The 21,244-nt window shown below is 36.3% G+C and overlaps 1 protein-coding gene across 4 annotated transcripts in view; it reads left to right on the top strand.

The window, feature by feature from the left end:
- The window catches only part of ITGAV (integrin subunit alpha V), a 131,854-nt gene extending 111,567 nt beyond the window's left edge, over positions 1-20,287 (top strand). For all 4 annotated transcript variants that reach the window (XM_070475899.1, XM_070475897.1, XM_070475896.1 and 1 more), the window contains 12 exons: positions 1,202-1,269; positions 1,877-2,024; positions 2,551-2,643; positions 6,784-6,863; positions 7,242-7,322; positions 8,174-8,279; positions 8,853-9,011; positions 9,816-9,929; positions 14,935-15,048; positions 15,150-15,257; positions 15,846-15,968; positions 16,212-20,287. In XM_070475899.1, the coding sequence (XP_070332000.1) occupies positions 1,202-1,269; positions 1,877-2,024; positions 2,551-2,643; positions 6,784-6,863; positions 7,242-7,322; positions 8,174-8,279; positions 8,853-9,011; positions 9,816-9,929; positions 14,935-15,048; positions 15,150-15,257; positions 15,846-15,968; positions 16,212-16,307 (1,290 nt within the window). In that variant the 3' untranslated portion in view covers positions 16,308-20,287. The remainder of the gene's footprint in view (positions 1-1,201; positions 1,270-1,876; positions 2,025-2,550; positions 2,644-6,783; positions 6,864-7,241; positions 7,323-8,173; positions 8,280-8,852; positions 9,012-9,815; positions 9,930-14,934; positions 15,049-15,149; positions 15,258-15,845; positions 15,969-16,211) is intronic.
- Positions 20,288-21,244: the final 957 nt, after the last annotated feature.

Genomic DNA, 21,244 nt, shown 5'->3' with positions numbered 1-21,244 from the left:
TTTCAAACTTCAGATACTCGTCATTCTGGCTGGGACTTTTAATACACAGGATATCACATGTCATTAAATCCACCCTTAGTTCATGAACTAAGTCAGCAGTCGATTGTCTTTCTGTGACTTGTGCAGCTACCTCAGAGTTCTTCTAATGAGCCTGGCCTTTCCCCCCAGCTTCTTGAGGCACATAGCAGCTGCTAACATCTAGGTCAGTGAATTAGTTAACATGTATTGTTGGGTTTCATCCCAGTTACATTGTCAGTTAAGATCTCTATCATATTATTTTATTCTGGGAAGCCATATATCTTTGTAACTTGAAAGCATACAGTTTTGTTGTTGTTTTCAAGAAAGCCTGTCACTATTTTTCCCCTTTAAATCTTTTTCTTTTCTGTTTGCCTTAGGACCCGAAGCCCTTTGGATATTAACAGTAGATAAACCAAGAATGGCTTAATAATTTTTTCTTTCCTCTTTTATTAATTTTTGTTTCTTATTTCACATCTTTCTTCTTCTGCTTCCTCCACTATGTCTTTCTGCTGGCTTTTCCATAATGTTCCAGCTGACACGTCATATGGTCCTATCTAGAGGGAGAAAGTGTTGAGGTGTTTGCTTATTGTACCTGTCTTCGATCTGCTAATTTAATGCTTCTGGTTCCTTTTTCTTTCTCTGTTTCCAGATGGCCATGACAATGTGGAACTCCTTTCATCCAGTTTCTGTTCCATTTGGTCTGTCTGTCTGAATTGTTGCTATGTATCCACAGCTCCTTATTCTTTTACTCCTTATTCTGTGCTCTCAAGAGGCGTAGTCTATAATGAGAAATTCTGTAAAGGAGCTTTTTTGGCCCAAGATCACGCAACTTTGCAGAGGCAGACTAAAGCCGAACTCTAATTTCAATATTACTTTCTATTCTACACTTCATTCCAAAGTCATAATAGGTTAATTTTAATTTGAGATAGACCTAAAAGGTTCCAACTAGTTGTACTATACCCTATGAATCTTTCCCTTCCTTTTCATTCTTACTAGCTAACGCTGACCTGTTTAAAAACAGGCAGCCATGATCCCTTTTGCATTCAGGTATATATATAAATTGAGTGTATATAAATACATACATGTATATTCATATACATCCATATATATATTAATATACACTCTGTGTGTGACCTGTATTGGTATTTATTCATGTAGAAAAAAATAAAAACCTTTTTTCTAGGCTCATATTCTACTTGACTGTGGTGACGACAATGTCTGTAAACCCAAACTGGAGGTTTCTGTAGATAGGTAAGTTTTGCTCCAAATAATAGACTGTATAATAAGAAATTGAAATGAAAGAGCACATTTTTCTATTAAAGTAATAGCAGTGAGAATTAGTTATGTTGGAAGATAATGCATGATTTTCAGCAAAGGAGTGGATGTTGAGCTTTAGAAAAATAGGCTGTGTGTTTCACCAGCTGCCTAGGTTAACAGATCCCTTTTCATCAGTATGGAGTAGTGTCACAAAGGAGCATTGTATTCTCTTAAAGATTGTCTCTTAACTAAAGGACGTATTACCATTTTATATAATGTATAAATTACAGCAAATATTTTAAGTATCATGACCAGGGGATTAGTTCAACTTTTAGAAAAAATCAGGAAATTAATAAGTACAAAGGGATATAAAATTATTTTCATAAAAGATTTGAGTGATAGTGATATGACAAAGGCATCAGTGTTTCCTTTTATTGGGAGAAACGTTGAATTTGCACCCAGTTGCTATTTCCAGTTCAGTGTTGATCTGTGCAGTAGTCTCAAAATATCCTGAGACGTTGTTGAACATGTCAGTGCTTTGAACAGTCATGCTCTTGCTACGCAGTCCTTTTTCATTGACTAGATTTATATTAACTTGTAGTGATCAAAAGAAGATCTATATCGGGGACGACAACCCTCTGACCTTGATTGTTAAGGCTCAGAATCAGGGAGAAGGTGCCTATGAAGCCGAGCTCATCGTTTCCATCCCACTGCAGGCTGATTTCATCGGGGTTGTCCGCAACAGTGAAGTAAGCAAGCTACCTCTTTAAAAATCGAAATGCACTCATGGTTCATATTAACATTAATGAGCAGCTACCCTATTTATTATACTACAGCTTAGCTGTTCTACCTAAGGCTAAATTGCTAGACAATAGAGTGCTTGTCTCACATAATTCTTTTCAAGCCTAGTACTTTGCATAATGCATTGATATGACTTTTATAAAAATTGCTAGCTAAGTGCCTGACACAAGGTCAGATGGATAGTGTCTAAGCCTGGCCATCAAATGATTTGTCAGAAATAATATGGTTATGTGTCTAAGTCCTCTAGGGATCATCGAGAAACACTTTTGCATTTATATGTGGCAACTGAACACAGTTCTGGTTCCCCCATATCTCTCATTACTCAAGTAGATCTATTTGTTTGGTAAAGCAAGAAACGCAAACATCCAACTGTATGATATTGTCTAGAAACTTTACAGTTTGTATGGCTTCTGCTTTTTTTTTTTTAGTGATTAATTTATTTTCCCTTCAATCCTCTTTCTTTGTCTATCAAAGGCCTTAGCAAGACTTTCCTGTGCGTTTAAGACAGAAAACCAAACCCGCCAGGTGGTTTGTGACCTTGGAAACCCAATGAAGGCTGGAACTCAAGTAAGACATTTTAATTAAATGGGTCTCTTTTTTCTTTCATCGAGATTAGCATATTTTTTGTGGGTTTGTCCACAGTCGTTTGTTTGATAATTTTGTATTTATGTTTTGATTATGGTGGGTCTCTGCTGCTGCACGCGGGCCCTCTCCAGTGGTGGTGAGCAGAGGCCACGCCTTGTTGTGGTGCTTGGACTTCTCGCTGCGGTGGCTTCTCCTGTCGGCAGAACGTGGGCTCCAGTAGCTGCAGCATGTGGGAGAAGTAGCTGTGGCTCGTGGGCTCTAGGGCATGGGCTCGGCAGTTGTGGTGCATAGGTCTAGCTGCTCTGTAGCATATGGCATCTTCCGGGACCTGGGATTGAACCGGTATCCCCTGCATTGCAAGGCAGCTTCTCAACCACTGGACCACCAGGGAAGTCCCATAGTAATTTTTTTTTTAATAGAAACTTTTTTAAATAAAAACTTCAAAATAGTATATACACAATGGAATATTACTCAGCCTCTAAAAAGAATACATTTGAATCAGTTCTAATGAGGTGGATGAAACTGGAGCCTATTATACAGAGTGAAATAAGCCAGAAAGAAAAACACCAATACAGTATACTAATGCATATATATGGAATTTAGAAAGATAGTAATGATAACCCTATATGCGAGACAGCAAAAGAGACACAGATGTATAGAACAGTCTTTTGGACTCTGTGGGAGAGGGCGAGGGTGGGATGACCTGGGCGAATGGCATTGAAACATGTATATTATCATATGTGAAACAAATCACCAGTCCAGGTTCAATGCGTGAGACCGGGTGCTCAGGGCTGGTGCTCTGGGATGACCCTGAGGGATGGGATGGGGAAGGAGGTGGGAGGGGGGTTCAGGATGGGGAACACATGTATACCCATGGTGGATTCATGTCAATGTATGGCAAAACCACTACAGTATTGTGAAATAATTAGCCTCCAATTAAAATGAATACATTTATTTAAAAAAATAGTATTACAGTTGGTTTTGATTTAGAATGTAATGATTATTAGAGCTTAGTTTTGATTAAGATACTAAAGTAGTGAGTTGTGCTATTACCTGTATTCAGTAAGCTGCTCTTTGCCTTCAGTTTGGTGAATGGATAAGAACATGTTTAAACTAAGGACTGAGATTGTAACTTGGATATTTTAAACTGATGCTTTAATGCATCCTCAAAGCTACTCTGACAAATACCGAGACTGTTCTTCTTCGGTGAGTTAGAGTGATCTCATTAACTGGGGCTCCCCTGGTGGCTCAGACTATAAAGAATCTGCCTGCAATGCAGGTAGGCCCAAGTCCTATCCCTGGGCTGGGAAGATACCTTGGAAAAGGGAATGGCTCCCCACTCTAGTATTCTTGCCTGGAGAATTCCATGGACAGAGGAGCCTGGCGAGCTACAGTCTGTAGGGTTGCAAAGAGTCAGACACAACTGAATGACTAACACTTTCACTTCACACTTTATGAACGTGAAACCTGTGAGGTCATCCCAGTAGGATCGAATTGCACATTGGTTGGATCAGACTTCTCTTTCGGTGGTGGAGAACGGAGCCCAGATGCTTGAGAAGAAGCACTCAGTGGATTGCTTCCTAAATCTTCTAAAAAAGGAGACAATCATGTCAATGTATGGCAAAAACCACTACAATATTGTAAAGTAATTAGCCTCCAACTAATAAAAATAAATGAAAAAAAAAAGGAGACAAAATATACCTTTTTGAATTGCTAGTATCAAGGGGAAAAAAAGCAGCAGTATATTTCTTGTTACCTTTTCAATAGAATTTAATTTATTAATAATAATACATAGATATTGGTAATTTGAGGATCTGTGGTCATTGTTATTCAGACGCTCAGTTGTATCTGACTCCTTGCTACCCCATGGACTGCAGCATGCCGGGCTTCCCTGTCCTTCGCTATCTCCTGGAGCTTACTGAAACTCATGTCCATTGAGTCAATGCCACCATGCAACCATCTCGTCCTCTATCGTCCCCTTTTCCTCCTGCCTTCAGTCTTTCCCAGTATCAGGGTCTTTCTCAATGAGTTGGCCCTTCACATCAAGTGGCCAGAGTGTTGGAGCTTCAGCTTCAGCATCAGTCCTTCAGTAAATATTCAGTGTTGATTTCCTTTAGGATTGACTGGTTTGGTCTCCTTGCAGTCCAAGGGACTCTGGAGTCTTTCCAACACCACAGTTCAAAAGTAGCAATTCTTAGATGCTCAGCTGCCTTCATGGTCCAACTCTCGCATCCTTACATGACTCCTGGAAAAACTATAGCTTTGACAAAAGGGTTCTTTGTTGGCAAAATGATGTCTCTGCTTTTTTAACATGCTGTCTAGGTTTGTCATAGCTTTTCTTCCAAGAAGCAAGTGTCTTAATTTCATGGTTGCAGTCATTATCTGAATTGATTTTGGCACGCAAGGAAATAAAGTCTGTTACTGTTTCCATTTTTTTCTCATCTATTTGCCATGAAGTGATGGGACTGGATGCCATGATTTTTGTTCTTTGAATGTTGGGTTTTCAGCCAGCTTTTTCACTCTCCTCTTTCACCTTCATCAATAGCTTTTAAATTCCTCTTTGCTTTCTGCCATTAGGGTGGTGTCATCTGCATATCTGAGGTTATTGATATTTCTCCGGGCAATCTTGATTCCAACTTGAGCTTCATCCAGCCTGGCATTATCTGTGATAATCTGGGACTACATATTCCATATCTACCCTTATAAACAGTGTCCTATCAGATGTTATTTGAGGGTACAGACTTTCAATGACTAGTAAATAAGTCCTAGAGATCTAGTGTGCAGTGTAATGATTATAGACAAGAGTATGGTGTCAAACTTGTGAGAGATTAGATCTTGATTATTCCAACCACAAGAAAAGAAGTTATAATTTTGTAATGTGACAGAGTTACAGTTATTGCTGCAATGGTAATCATGTAATGTATGAAATCAACATGTTGTCTACCTTAACTTTACACAGTGTTGGGTGTCAAATATTAATATATTTCAATAAAAATAAATATTCCATATTTCTTTACATATATTTTTCCCTTAAAAGTCATAATTATTTCTAGATGTATGGTCTCTTGGGGAAGAGCACTTGAACAGAGTCCTCAAAGTTATATTTTTCACTTGTATTTATTGCAGTGTTTTATTAAGAAGTGAACATGCCTTTTATTTGCCCATACACTCATTCTCTCTTTTTTACTCACTGTGCATTCAGGAAAGATCATTCCAGGTTAATTCTTATGGCCGGCTCCCGGCTTTGTGAAGTGAGAGGTGGTTTGATGAAGTCCCCTAGAAGGGCCATTTTTAGATGTCTTTTAGATGACTTCCAAGAAGCCTGCTTTCTCTAACTTTGTAGCTGTTTTCTTTAAAATAACAGTTTTCTGCCTGCAGAAGTTAAGATGTTTGTTATTGATGGACTTGTGGGTGGTGTAGGGAAATTCTGCTTCTGGCCCTACTTCTCTCCTTTTTAGTCAGGCTCTCTCAGTCTTGTAAACCATCTATTTCTTCCTGTTCCGTTAACACAAGTTCAGGTATTAGCTTCCTGTCACTAAATCTTGTGCATAACTACTCTACTTTCATTGAATCAGTGGTTCCTCTTGCATTTTTGAGAAAGTTAGTATTAGTTGACATTATAAGGAGATAATTAGTTAATATTATAAGGAGATATGATTAATCATTGTTGTTAAACAGGCTTCCTTATGGATTGGCCTGAGTATCTTAATTAATAGGGATTTGATAGAAGATCAGACTTAGTTAGGGCTTCCCTGGTGGCTCACTGGTAAAGAATCTGCCTGTAATGCAAAAGACGCAGACACGGGTTCGATCCCTGGGTCAAGAAGATCCTATGGAGACGGGCATGGCAACTCACTCCAGTGTTCTTGCCTGGAGAATTCCACAGACATAGGACCCTGGCATGCTGCAGCGCATGGGGTCACAAAGAGTCGGACATGACTGGAGCGTGTCAGCAGCAGCAGCAGCCGCAGGCTTAGTTATTTTTGCTAGAGTACTTTCAGTTTTATTTTAGGTTCAGAAATAACCTGTTTTAGACCATTCTTTTTTCTTTGGACGTTGGATTTGAAATTTCACGTGTTTGACATGTTTCTCACTAACACTGATCTTCTTTTCCCCGTCTAGCTCTTAGCTGGGCTTCGTTTCAGTGTCCACCAGCAATCAGAGATGGATACGTCTGTGAAATTTGATTTACAAATTCAAAGGTGTGAAAACAACTTTTTCTGTTTATAATAACTTTTGAGGAAATAGTATTTGTTATGAATATGTTTTTCAGTATACTTAAGTATTTATGGAATAGGATAGACTAAAATTTTAGTACTTAGTTATCAAGTTTTAAGGCCAATATTTACATGCTAAGAATAATTTTATTATTTTTGAGTTTAAATACAAAAATAAAAGTTAAATAAAAATCATCTTCTTAGAATTAAATGCTAATGAAAATAATTATTTTGTGCAGTTTGTCATTTCTTTATTGCTTTTCATTTGTTCACTTTTAGTTTCACTGCATTTGCCTCTGTATGATTTTGATTATAATTATGCTCATCAAATTCAGCCCTAAATTTATTTTTTTTCTTTTTCAGCTCCAATCTTTTTGATAAAGTAAGCCCGGTTGTATCTTACAAAGTTGACCTTGCTGTTTTAGCTGCTGTTGAGATAAGAGGGTCAGTATGATTACCCAGTTGAGTATCTTATTCTCATGATTTAAACTACTTTAAAAAGTAGTTACTTTTTTTTTTAGTTTTAAAAAATTTATTTATTTTTTAATTGAAGGGTAATTACTTTACAGAATTTTGTAATTGGTTTTGTAATTTTGTAATTTTGTAATTTGGTTTTCTGCCAAATACCAACATGAATCAGCCATAGGTATAGATATGTCCAGGGCTCCCCTGGTGGCTCAGACGATAAAGAATCCGTCTGCAATAAGGGAGACCTGGGTTTGATCCCTCGATTGGGAAGAGCCCCTGGAGGAGGACATGGCAACTTATGCTAGTGTTCTTGCGTGGAGAATCCCATGGACAGAGGAGCCTGGCAGGCTGCAGTGGGTCACAGATAGTCAGACACGACTGAGCTACCAAGCACAGCACATAACATATGTCCAAGTCTTAGGCCCCCTAACTTCTTTTGTATAGTGTATGTTCCATGTTTCATGGTGATTTTACTAGAACTATAGTTTCTGTAGAAATAAGAAGGCTCTGGGTGTATTCCAAAGCCCCAAATATTTATTTGATAATTCTCTGGTAATAAACCAGATATGGCAAAAGCAGCATAAAATTAATTTACTGAACTTTATGCAAAAATGTTCGCCTGTTACCAATTCATCTGTTACACTGGATTCAGTAAAGAAGAGTTTGTATGTCCAGCTGTGCCATGTACACATACAAGTGTAATTTTTTTTGTCTTTGGTGTTTTTTTTAAATTCTGATTTTATTCATTTGGATACTAGGTACTTTTGAAAATGAACTGACCATATCATTTTGATATTCATGGTAGGTTTTCTTTGGTCATTGTTTAGAGTCTCAAGTCCTGATCATATCTTTCTTCCGATTCCAAATTGGAAGTACAAAGAGAACCCTGAGACTGAAGAAGATGTTGGGCCAGTTGTTCAGCACATCTATGAGGTTTGCAGTTGGATTTAATTGATACCTGGTAGAGAGACAACAGAGAAACGAACAGATAGGCTGCTTTTAAAAAACAAGTCCAAAAAACAAAAAGAAAACAAATCTATGTAACTTTTGTGTAAACTCTGCATAGTTTAATTTTGTGCTAGAGATTTCTTAGAATTTTTTCCCCATTCTTAAGCTCATTTCCATTAGACAAGTAACTTCAAGTGGTAAAAGAAAGCTGTTTATACAAACTGTTGTTTAAAACTGATTAGTTGTACTGGGATAAAAGGGATAGGTCGTTGAGTAAAATTTTGATTCTGTAGGAAGGAAATTTTCTATGCCACTTATCAGTAACTTTTTCATGTTTTCCTCTTTTGTTTATATTTTTATCCTGACACATACTGCCCTACTCGGAGGCATATATTGAGTTTGATTCTTTTGCATACTAATGATCATGATATAATATTAGAGTCTCTATGGAAACTCTGCTGTTATTCAAATGCTGTTGCTTCAGAATTCCTACAGATGATGTAGAGGAAGGATTATAGAATTTTGCCCAAAGTATTTACATTTTCTTTTCCTCATTAGCTGAGAAACAATGGTCCGAGTTCATTCAGCAAGGCAATGCTACATCTTCAGTGGCCTTACAAATATAACAATAACACTTTGTTGTACATCCTTCAATATGATATTGATGGGCCAATGAACTGCACTTCAGATATGGAGATTAACCCTTTGAGAATTAAGGTAATATGCTTCATAGCAACTGTTATTATGCTGATGTTTTATTGCTTTTCTTTCTAAATCTATAAAAGAAATGCATAAAATAAAGCAATTGTTTTAGTAATAAATCCATTCTGCAAAAATATTTTAGTTCATAACCAGTATGCTATGGATTAGATTGTTTATTTGTGTAATGAGTAAGGATGAATTCTCTGACGTTCTGCTGAACCATTTATTTATGTAGTGTTTAGTGAGCCTCTGGAGATATTCTTAAGTGATCCAGTTTGACTTTGGTTTCATCACATAGTGGTTTATCCACATGTGATATTATATCAAGGGTGTTTGGATGTCCAAATTTTTGTCTCTGGGGTAAGATGTAACATTTTACTCTTGGCTTTTTTGACTTGACCTAGAAAATATCATTTTATGGAATTCTATTTACTTTTAGATACAGTCCTTTGTATCTTTGGATAAGAAGCTGTTGCAGTTTGGAAAAAGGAGGGTTAAGAAAACAAAAAATGTATACTCTTGACACACATCACAGATGTACACTGTGAAATTTCAGACTGTTTTGTATATTTTGTCAATTTCTCCTCTCACTATGCAAGGGGGGGAAATGATGACTAGGCAGAGGTAGTTTTTTCCCACCTATTAAGGACTCATCTTTATTTTCTGTGCTTAGTTTTAGCCATATAGTAAGTGGTGATTTTTCTCTCATACCAAATTTTTAGTGGCTGTATTTTAATCACATGTAACAGCTTATGCCAAAATGTTTATTCAAAATATTTTCCATTGTTATTTACCACCAGTTTATTATTGTAATCCTAGATCTCAAATTCACAAGCAACTGAAAAGAATGATACAAGTGGTGGGCAAGGTGACCGGAACCATCTCATCACGAAGCGGGATCTCACCCTCAATGAAGGAGATGTTCACACTTTGGTAAGTGCCATCCCAACAACTAGCACTTTGAATGTTTTAAACTGTGTGATTATAGAACTGATGCCAAAGAACATTTCAAAAATAACAACAGCTGTGCTGCAAAGAGCTATATATTTTAATACCATTCACTCCTCTTACTTTCCTCTTCCTAACTGGATTAACACCACATTTTATTCAAAGGATCTATCTTTATAGATTGCTAATAAAAATGTTTTATATTCTAACTTATTTTTCTGACTGCGCTCATTTAACTGACCTCTTTCTTGGTCTCACTCTAATCTTTGCAACTTATGTGCAGTACTGTAGAAAAAACCCGGAAGGCCTCAACAAAAAATGTGAGAATAATTAACATTATGATCATCTTTTGTTGAGTCAGCCTGTCTAATGACAGGCTCTCTATAATATTATAGAGAGCTTTGTCACTCCAGTTCTTAAAATTTAGCATGTTAAAAGATGTTAAAATTTAACATCTGCAAACCATAGCTAGCAGAGCACCTGGTGTGATGTTTATGTTCACTAGCAGTCACCAGTTACTTTCCTATCTCCAGATTCCATGGTTCTTCTTAGCTCTCTTTCAGTTTAAGTGCTCAGTGACTTTTGGGCACAGTTAAGCACTTCCTCCTTTATGAAACATTCCTGTCTTACTTCTAGAACACTACCCTCTTGGTTGTCCTCCTACCACAACTCTCTATACTTCTTAATCTCCATTTCTAGGCTTTTAAGCTCCAGAGAGGATTTTTAGGGCTCAGATGTCTTGCTGTTCCACTTGCAGCCGTTCATTATGTCTCTGGTCCAGTTTTGTAAATACCCCACCTTTCAGGTATTCAGGTATTCATTGGCCACATGTGGCTAGTGGCTACCACTTAGAGAAGTGCAGGTATATCCACACTGATGATTTCTGTCACTGTAGAGGTTATATCCCACAGTTCCTGTGAGATGACCTTAATCATTCTCAGGGCTATTAAGTACTGTTTCTGTATAGATGAGTTTGATTTATATTTCCAACCCAATCCTCTGCGTTGAACTCCAGACTCTTATCATCCAACTATCTACTGGAACTCTTCTTAAATATTTAATAGGAATCTTACACTTAATGTAAAGAACATACCCTTGAGTTTTCCCAAGGCTAATCTTTCGGTGGTGGTCCCACATTTTAGTAAATACCAACTCGTTTCTCTCTCTAAAACATGGGCATTGTGCCTGACTCTTTTCTTTCTCTTAAACTTCACATCAGCAAATTCTGTCATTATCTACTTTCAGAACACACAGAAAGTGACCCTTTGTTGCCATCTGTATCACTGCCACAATCTGACCCAGGCCACCTTCCTCTTGCACTTGAACTATTGCCAAATCTCCAGTTAGACTCTGTGTTTCTGCCCTTATCCCCATGACAGTGTATTTGCCACATAGAAGCCATAGTGACTCTTTTTAAAAAGTGGTCAAGTCATGTCACTCCCAAGGACTTCCCTATAGCTCAGACAGTAAAAAATCTCCCTGCAATGCAGGAGACCCAGGTTCGATCCCTGGGTTGGGAAGATCCCCTGGAGAAGGGAATGGCAACCCACTCCAGTATTCTTGCCTGGAGAATGCCATGGACAGAGGAGCCTGGCGGGCTACAGTCTGTGGGGTCACACAGTCAGACATGACTGAGCGACTGACGCTACTACTGTGTCACTCCCGTGTCTTCCCGTCTAACTCAGGAGAAAACCAGAGCCTAAACAGCCTGCGGGGCAAACAGGATCTGGGCCCTTCTGCCTTGCTGCCTGCCTTTGCTCTCCTTCTCTGCCCTCCCCATTTTGGTCGCCTTGCTTTTCACTGAACTGAGAGCCCCAAGCCTGTTTCTACCTCCTAATTTTGAAAATTGCTCTCCCCTTAAAATGCTCTTTGCCCAGCTATCTCTGTGGCTTAACTCCCCCATCTCCTTCTGCTGTTCTTCAGTGGCAGACTGGACTTCCCTGACCAACCCACGTGAATTCGAAGCTACCCTCTACCTTCATCCCACTTTTGATCCTGTTCTTTCTGTCCTCATACAGAATCACATTTTTAAAATATTTGAGATAAAACTTAGATAAAATTTGCCGTTTTACCCATTTTATTTTATTTTTTTTCTCGTTTTACCCATTTTAAAATGCACGATATAGTAATCTCTAGTATATTCACAACATTCACATCATTATCTAACCCCCAAATATTTTCATCACTTCCAAAAGAAACACTGTGCATTAAGCAGCCACTGCCTTCTCCCCTACCACCCGTCTCTGGAGACCACTAATCTGCTTTCTGGTTCTAAAGATTCATCTATTTTGAACATTTCCTATAAACGAAATCATATAAAATGTGGCCTTTTATGTTTGGTTTCTTTGACTTAGCATAGTGTTTTTGAGGTTCGTCATGAAGCACGCATTAGTACTTCAGTCGTTTTGTGGCCGGATAATATTCCATTCTGTGAATAATACCACATTTTGTTTATGCATTCAGCAGTTGATGAATGTTTGTGTTGTTTCTGCTTTTTGCCTATTTTGGATAGTGCCACTGTAAACATGTACAAGGTTTTGTGTGAACATATATTTTAATATTTTCGAGAATAAATCTAGGGATCCAATTGCTGGGTCATATGGTCATATGGCCAAACTTGATTTAACTTTTGAAGAACTGCAAAACTGTTTTCCAAAGTGGTTGTACCATTTTACATTCCCAGCCAGCAGTGTAAGAGGGTCCCAATTTCTCCACATTCTTGCCTTCAAAGAAAATTTTTTTGTAGTCATCCTTATTGGAGTGACATAGTACCTCATTGTAGTTTTATCTGGATTTCCCTAATGCCTAATGGTGCTGAGCATTTTTTCATTTCTATATCTTCTTTCGAGGAATCTCTATTCAAACCACTTGCTCGTATTTAAATTGGGTTGTTTGCTTTTTGCTGAGTCATGAAGTGTTCTAGATGCTACCCTGATCAGAGCTGTTACTGCACATGTTCTGTAAGTTGTCTTTTTACTGTCTTGATAGTATCCTTTGATGCGAAAAAGCTTTTAAATTTGAAGAAGTCCAAATTTTTCAAGTATATTTCTTTTTGTGTTGCTTATATTTTTACTGTCATATTTTAAAAACCATTGTCTACCCCAGAGTCCTGGAGATTTACACCTAAGTTTTCTGGTTTTCTGAGTTTTATAATCTTAGCTCTTACTTTTATATCTCTGATCCCTACAGAGTTAATTTTTGTATATGGTGTGAAATAGAAGCCCAGGTTCATTCTTTTGCATGTGGTTTTCCAGTTCTTGCAACATCCTTTGTTGGAAAGACCTAGCTCTTCCCTTTAAATGGTCGTGACTCCCTTGTTGAAAATGAATTGACTGTGAATATATGGGTTTATTTCTTGACTCTTAATTCTGTCCCATTGATCTATACATGTATCCTTAATGCCAGTATCAAAATTTCTTGATTACTGTTTTTCTGCAGTAAGTTTTGAAGTTGAGGGGTGTGAGCCCCCCTTCCCAGTGCTGCTGCTTTTTCAAGAGTGTTTTGGCTGGTTGGTGGTGGTGGTGGTTTAGTTGCTCAGTCGTGTCTGACTTTTGCAACCCCATGGACTGTAGCCCGCCAGGCTCCTCTGTCCGTGGGATTCTCCAGGCAAGAATACTGGAGTGGGTTGCCATTTCCTTCTCCAGGGAATCTTCCCAACCCAGGAATCGAACCCAGGTCTCCTGTATTGCAGGCAGATTCTTTATCAACTGAGCTACAAGAAAAGCCCTGGCTAGTTGGGGTTCCCGGCAATTCCATGTGAGTTTTAGGACCAGTTTGTCCATTTCTACTAAAACACTTGTTGAGATTTTGATAGCAATTTTATTAGCTCTGTCTATCGCTTTGAGAGTATTGCTATTTTGATGTTAAGTCTTTCAGTTCTTGACTATGAGCTATCTTCTTTATTTCAAAAATACTTTGTCATTTTCAGTGTACAAGTCTTACATTTCCTTGGTTAAGTAGCTTCTATATATTTTATTCTTTTTGAATTCTGTTTAAAATAGAATGTTTAAAAAATTTTCATTTTCTTATTTTTCATTGCCAGTTTATATAAAAATAATTCACATTTGTATATTGATCTTGTGTTCTGTACCTTTTATGTACTTGTTTATTAGCTTTAGTAGTTTTATTGTGGGTTCTTTAAAGTTTTCTGTAAGTATTCTATCATCTGAATAGAGATAGTTTTACTTTTTTCTTTCTGATCTGGATACCTTTTATTTAATATTTTTTTTTGCTTAATTGCACTGGCGAGAACCTTCTGAACAGTGTAGAGTAGAAGTATCATGAATGGACATGGTCGTACAGTTCCTAATCTCACAGGAAAAGCATCCTTTCTTTCACCAGTAAGTATGGTGTTAGCTGTGGGCTTTTCATAGATGCCTTTTATCAGGTCAGAAGAGTTTGCTTTTGTTTCTAGTCATCAACTGGAGGTGTCACTTACTGGATAGCACTGTTGTGAGGTGTATGCATATGACATACAGTTTATGTCTAATGCAGGTTGACCAGCGCATAAAAGATGGTGAATATTTGTTAACTTCTGTCTGCCTTTAAGTAACCATTAAAAACACCGAATGTGGCAAAGACCATCAGCATGCCACTTGATTTCTACAGGTCTGACATGGAATAACTATTAAAGATTCACTGTGTTTCTCTTTCTTTTCCACAGGCATAATGTGATCTGATATTCATGTCTTACTAAAATCACCGTGCTCTGGGTTTGCCTAAAGAATGTTAAGTTCTAGTTATAAAAGTAAATATTTTAATATTATAAAGTTTATCCTTCCATAACAAATCACAGTAAAACCAATCCCTTCATAACAAGAAACATTCATAGGTTCAGCTGTTAGCTTGCTCATTTTAAACATTATTGCTTTAAGGCAAAAGAATCTATATCTCTTTAGCTTTCATATAAAACCAGTCAAATGTCTAACTTTCATATGTTGGAGAGATGATAGAATGATCTTTTCTTTTAAGTAAGTAATTTTTGTGGCAGGGTTGTGGAATTGCTGAATGCTTGAAGATTGTCTGCCAGGTGGGGCGACTGGACAGAGGAAAGAGTGCAATCCTGTATGTAAGGTCTCTACTGTGGACCGAGACCTTTATGAATGTAAGTGGGCAGAGGCGGCATTCAGCAAATTTATCCACTTTTTCAAAGAAATAAAAAAGGCCTGATATCTAGAAAATCATCTTATTGTTATTCCCATATAGAAGGAAAACCAGAATCATTCATATTCTTTGAAATCGTCTGCTTCATTTAATGTCATAGAGTTTCCTTATAAAAACCTTCCAATTGAGGACATCTTCAACTCCACGTTGGTAAGTCATTGATTTTGGGAAATGAAATAAGTGCATTCAGTTAAATACTGTAGTTGTTTTTTATTTTAAATATTAGCAATTAACTGTTTGCATAATTTAAAGTAATTGAGTTATTTGAATGGATTATAACCTAGTTTAATACTATTTTACTCCCTCATCCCAGACTTATTAAAGGTAGACCTTTTACTTTAGCATCTTATTGTAATATACTTAGCATATACTGAATTTCATGTGGGAAAATTTGGGGAATCTCTCCCCACAAAGTTAGAAAGTTGGAAATTAACTGTGGTAAGTAAGGGCATTTTATAGATCTTTAATTGGAGGATTAAAATGAAACCAATGCATCATAAAGTGGGTGGTCAGATTATTTAAAAAAGCATTTCAGAGACAGTCAGAAGTTAACCTGAAGTTGAGAGTTTCATGTGTTTATATGCTATTCATGCCAGATGTGTAATGATAACTATACTACATAACATACTAGAAAATAATGTCAGTAACATTAACTTAAAATATAGTATATATTCAGATATTTGTTGAATAACTCAGTGAACTATTTTTAAGACTCAAGAAATTTTTTCTCCCCAACAGGTTACCACTAATGTCACCTGGGGCATTCAGCCAGCACCCATGCCTGTACCTGTGTGGGTGATCATTTTAGCAGTTCTAGCAGGATTGTTGTTACTGGCTGTTTTAGTTTTCGTAATGTACAGGGTAAGTGATGGACTTAGGAAGAGAGGGAGGGAGGGGAAGCAGAAGAAAAGAAGAAGGGAGGGAAGAAAGAAAGAAGGGACCTTTGATGATGATATATGATGAGCACTCCTTATCATTTGAAGGAAGGAAAGTTGAACTAAGTACCATTTTAAATTTTCTTGGTCATATTATGGTCACTCAGAATACTTTCTGTATTCTTCATTGATGTAGCAGTGATGCTAGTTTTTTTCTTTCAACTGACAGATGGGCTTTTTTAAGCGTGTACGGCCACCTCAAGAAGAACAAGAAAGGGAACAGCTTCAGCCTCATGAAAATGGTGAAGGAAACTCAGAAACTTAACTGTAATTTTTAAGTCACGCTACATCCTGATCCATTAGAAGTTCCAACTTCAGTTTAGATTTTAATTTCCTTCCTGAGGAATAAAATTCCAAGACTGTACTGCTGATGGTGCCCATTGGTATTAACCACAAAGTGAGAACAATATTTATCATCCTTTTCATTATAATTAATTTCAGACATACATTTAATACACCTACTGACTTGTGTTTTTAGGTATTTAAATAACATTTCAAGTGATAGGTCTTCTTCAATGTACATAAGATAGCACCTGAATTACCACTTTATCTAAAATAGTACCTCCTACAATTACTGTTTCTGATTTTGTATGTTGGATTTTGTTTGTCGTCGTTTTTGTTGTTTTAAAGCAATCCAAATTTGGACCTTAGGATCCACATCTTTTGTGCAGATACATAATATTAATACACGTTACACTACACTTGAGTTTTCAAGCTAACTTCATAGCTGTATAAACTTGGATTTTAATATTACCTATATGGTAGGACTTTAAAAAAAAAAGAAGAAAAGCATGATCCCATCAAAACTCTTTCTTGTAACTGCAAAGGTACAGATTTTTGTTTTAATGTGAAAATTGAGTACATGCTATTAAACTTTTATTTATATTTTTATCCACAGTCCATTTGATGACATTTAATTTTGTATAAGTTTAAATTCTATTTCAAATTCTTTAAGTCACCTTATACTAAAAGATTAGTTTTTCCTGGTAACTCAGCAGTAAAGAATCTACCTGCAGTGCAGGAGATGCGGGTTCCATCCCTGAGTCAAGAAGACTACCTGGATAAGGGCATGGCAACCCACTCCAGTATTGGAGTTCTCTTGCCTGGAAAATTCCATGGATAGAGGAGCCTGGCAGGCTTTGGTCCATGGTGTTGCAAAGAGTTGGACTTGACTGAGCAACTAATACACACATAAGTTATATTTCAAATCCTTTAAGTCAACTTATACTAAAAACTAGTTTTATAGTCAGAATTGCCTCTTTTGTGTAATTGTTTAATTTCTGCTAAACATCATGATGCTTGAAGCTATATGGAATTGGAAATCGTTTCCAAAGTATATTCTATTGCATTAGTCTGGCTATAGACAATACCAAAAAAAAAAAAAAACCCATTTAAATTAAAAGGTAGTTCTTTGACAGAGTTGCTTATTGATAGTTTGTTCTTAGATTAGAGCAAGAGTTTTTAGTTGGGATTAATTTATTTTCCGCCTATATATGTATTTTTCCTTATATTTTCAAAATTGTTATTGAGAATGTGTCAAGATCAATGAGAAAACTTTACAATTTATAAGAATGTGCACTCAGAAAAAAAAGGAAAAAAAAAAAAAGAATGTGCACTCAATCTTTGAATCCCACGAGAAATGCATGGAATTGAAATTCTTAAGGTAGCTCACTGGTTTACTTCTAGCAATAGCATGATGCTACTCGCATGGATATTACCTCAGTTGAAACCAGGTATAAAATGTAAAACCAGTCTCAGCTATCATCATAACTTCTTAGAGGTTATTTTATAGGCAATTCAAGTTATTGGAAACCTTTTAAAATTTTCTTAGTCTTATTAATATAAACTACTTTTCTAGGATTTTTAAGTAAAAGATGTACAGGTGGGCAAGTTGTAGTTTTTTAAGTCTGTAGGGTGATGAATCTTCTAGAAGATTATGTGAATTATTCACAGTTCCTCTAGGCCTGGGGATAACTGTTAATTATACCTATTTTTGTGTAATTACATCATGTTGTGCATTAGAAATTGAGAGTTCAATAGCTTTTTAACTACTGCCTTCATAGGCGATGATAAATATTTCCCTTAGATAATTGAATATTTTTCCATGTTTTAAAAATAATTGAAATTTTCTTGCCATGGCTTGTGTTATAACTCCTTACACAAGTGGCTAAACTAGAATACATTCATAAAATAGAGGCATATTTAGGTGAGTTGTACAAGTTAGAACATTGACAAGACCCTATATTTAGCTTTAGTGATTTTCAAAATTAATTGGTTTTGTAATATAGACTTTACTAGTAGCTTAAAAGATTGTAGTAGTCATATACAATAAGTATTTTTGTTACCAATAAATTTAAAGTTTTTTAAGTAAAAACTTTTTTATCATAGGGCCTGCCACCAGACAGTTGCTAAGTTGGTCTAGAACAGCGTTTACCTCACCTGTTTTCCCATCTAATACCAGTCATTCCTGAAAATATCTGTTAGATAGAAAGTCACTCTTTCAAAAAGTTAAATGTTACTATTTGCTTTTGCACAATCTGTTCCTTTTGTGGCCTCTTCTCTCAAGATATAATCTTTTATGAGAGATTGAAGAAGGAGCCAAGATTGCGCAGTTGGGAGAGCATTAGACTGGAGGAGACTGAAGGGTCTTGTCATGAAAATTAACATGTTGTTTTAAATTGCTCTTATGAACTGTAGTTTAAAGCAATAGTATTTTCTTTTAAAAAAAAAGAAAGAAAATTTTATCTCTACAACATATGGTAGTCTAGTCTTCGAAGACTAACAACCTAGTCTTTGAAGAAAATATTTGGCAAAATGTCGGGATTAAAGTAACGTGAATGTTTTGGTTAAAATGTCAAAAAATAATCACTGCTGTATTTGTGCTTTATTGAGAACTGAAAGCTGTTTTGACTGTAAAATTCCTATAATCTGATTCAGTTTAAGAAATCACATATCGTTGGAGTTGGGGATATCATAAAACATTTGATACTGGTGAGAAAGTGATTATGCTGTTGATTTCTTATGTAGGCATTTATTTCAGACTTAATATTTTGAGAAACATTTGTGTGAGGGATGCTCTTTCCTTTTCTTCCCTTTAGCGTTCTGTTGTAATTAGTGATTATTGTAATTCTGATTAAGTTCTTAATACTGAGTTGTAAAACAGTTAATCAAAATATTAGTGCCACAGTTCTGTTTTGAAACTAATTATTCATAGTAAGTTCTCATTAATACTTTATATAAAGAGAAAATTCAAGTGTTAGAGGCTATACTGACTTCTTTAATAGGATGTGAAAGATTTCTGATAGTGAATCATAACCCTAAGAGAGATTTATGTGGCAAAAGTATAGTGTATAATCAGCGGGTTTTTTATAAGGCATACAGTCTGTAAATTGATAGATGTTCCTGTGTTACAGAATGTAGTGTTCAGCTTGCAAAGAATAAGCCATTCTTGGAATATTTGTGTACAACTGTTGCTTATCTCAGTATCACTGTGTTAGTGCTCTTGGATAGCTTATATATGTGATAGTTTGATTAATAACAAAAATACAAAATTTGAAAATTGAATATAAGATCAAAAATAGCGAATGAAATGATGTAATGCTCAGTGTTGTAGAGAGTATTTCTTTTAACTTGTTGGTAGGCTAGTTTGGACAATGAACGTATGAACATGTAGCATGCATGTATGCTTGTATTTCATTGTAATTTCTCATACATAATGAATTTCTTGGCAGAGGTACTGAATCTTTGATTTTTTTTTTGCTGTCATTCTTCTCAAGTGCAATATAACAATATAACCAAACCTAGATATTTCAAAGTCTAATTTAGTAAACCTAATCTAAAAGAATTTATTAGTATTTTTGTTAGCAGGAAGGAGGGATTCTGAGATGGATATATGAATGAAGTTATTTGCCCCTAAAAGGTCCTTCTACCCTTTATTCATTCTACACTTTATTTCAGGCTGAACGTGAACTATTCCCTGCTAATTTTGAAACACTTTGCAGTATCTTAAAGTTACTTGGAAGTTGTGTATATCAATTAATTTCCTACCTAGGTAACATAGAAAGTCATTTTCTTTCTTTAGCTCTCTTGTGATCACCCACATTGGGTGAGGCATAAAATGAGTGTGTTCTAAAATTTATGATTTGCTAACTTGATTTGAGTTAGTGAAAACTGGTACAGTGTTCTTCTTACTAGTTTCCAGTATGTAACTTGTGTCTGTTCAATAAACTTGAGCATGTGGTGCCACTTTTGTGCATGGATGTTCTGTTTTCCTTCTATGATGTTGTTTTTTTAATCACAGGAGCCAGCAACAATGCACTAAAAGGATGACCTCTTTAAAAGTCACATCTCTTTAAAAGTCCCAATTCTTAGGAGTATTAGTTGGGAGGTGGAGGTTAACGTATATACACTACTTGATACTGGGTCTAACATAGATAACTAATGAGAACCTACTGTATAGCTTAGAGAAATCTATGCCATGCTCTGTGGTGATGTAATGGGAAGGAAATCCAAAAACAGAGGGGTAAATGTAAACATATGGCTGATTCACTTTACAGTACAGCAGAAACCAACACAACATTGTAAAGTAACTATATTCCAATAAAAACTCATAAAAAATTGAAATCTATCTACTTGTCTACCAACCTGCTGTAATAAACATATTATGCTCAAGCAAGAAAAATTTTGACTTGTTGATTCAATCAGCCAAGTTACCAAACAATCGGTGTTGGGCCTTGTGGCAGGAACTGGAGATACAGCTGTGAACATGATGGCCCTGGTTTTTGTGGAACCTACACTAATGAGGATACAGGCAAGAAAATATCTGTTTTATGTAATAAGAGTCCTAAGGGGAAATAAGAGGTGTGGTGAAAGTTCATAGCCTAATCAAAGCTAAGGCTATTAGGCAAAGTAGCCTCAAGAAATTAATATACAAGCTAACTTCAGTGTCTGTGGGGGCTTGTCAGACAAAGACATGAGGGAGTAGAGGTCCAGGCAGAGGAAATCAGTATCTGCAGTCCAAATAATTCAGTTCTAGCTCAAGGGAATAAAATAAACCCTTCCCTTCCCTCCTCTCCTCCCAAGAACCCCCATCTCTGTATTTATATAGGAAATGTCAAAAGATGAGCCTGCATAGTCAAAGGATATATTGTAAAGGGCTTTGTCAATTTGTTGGGGATTTTGGATGTTTTGCTAAGAGCAATA

This window comes from Odocoileus virginianus, chromosome 13 (genome assembly GCF_023699985.2).
Source record: "Odocoileus virginianus isolate 20LAN1187 ecotype Illinois chromosome 13, Ovbor_1.2, whole genome shotgun sequence".
In the NCBI taxonomy this organism is placed as follows: Eukaryota; Metazoa; Chordata; class Mammalia; order Artiodactyla; family Cervidae; genus Odocoileus; species Odocoileus virginianus.
Note: the sequence above shows the minus strand (reverse complement) of the source record. Positions and strands in the feature narration are given on the sequence as shown.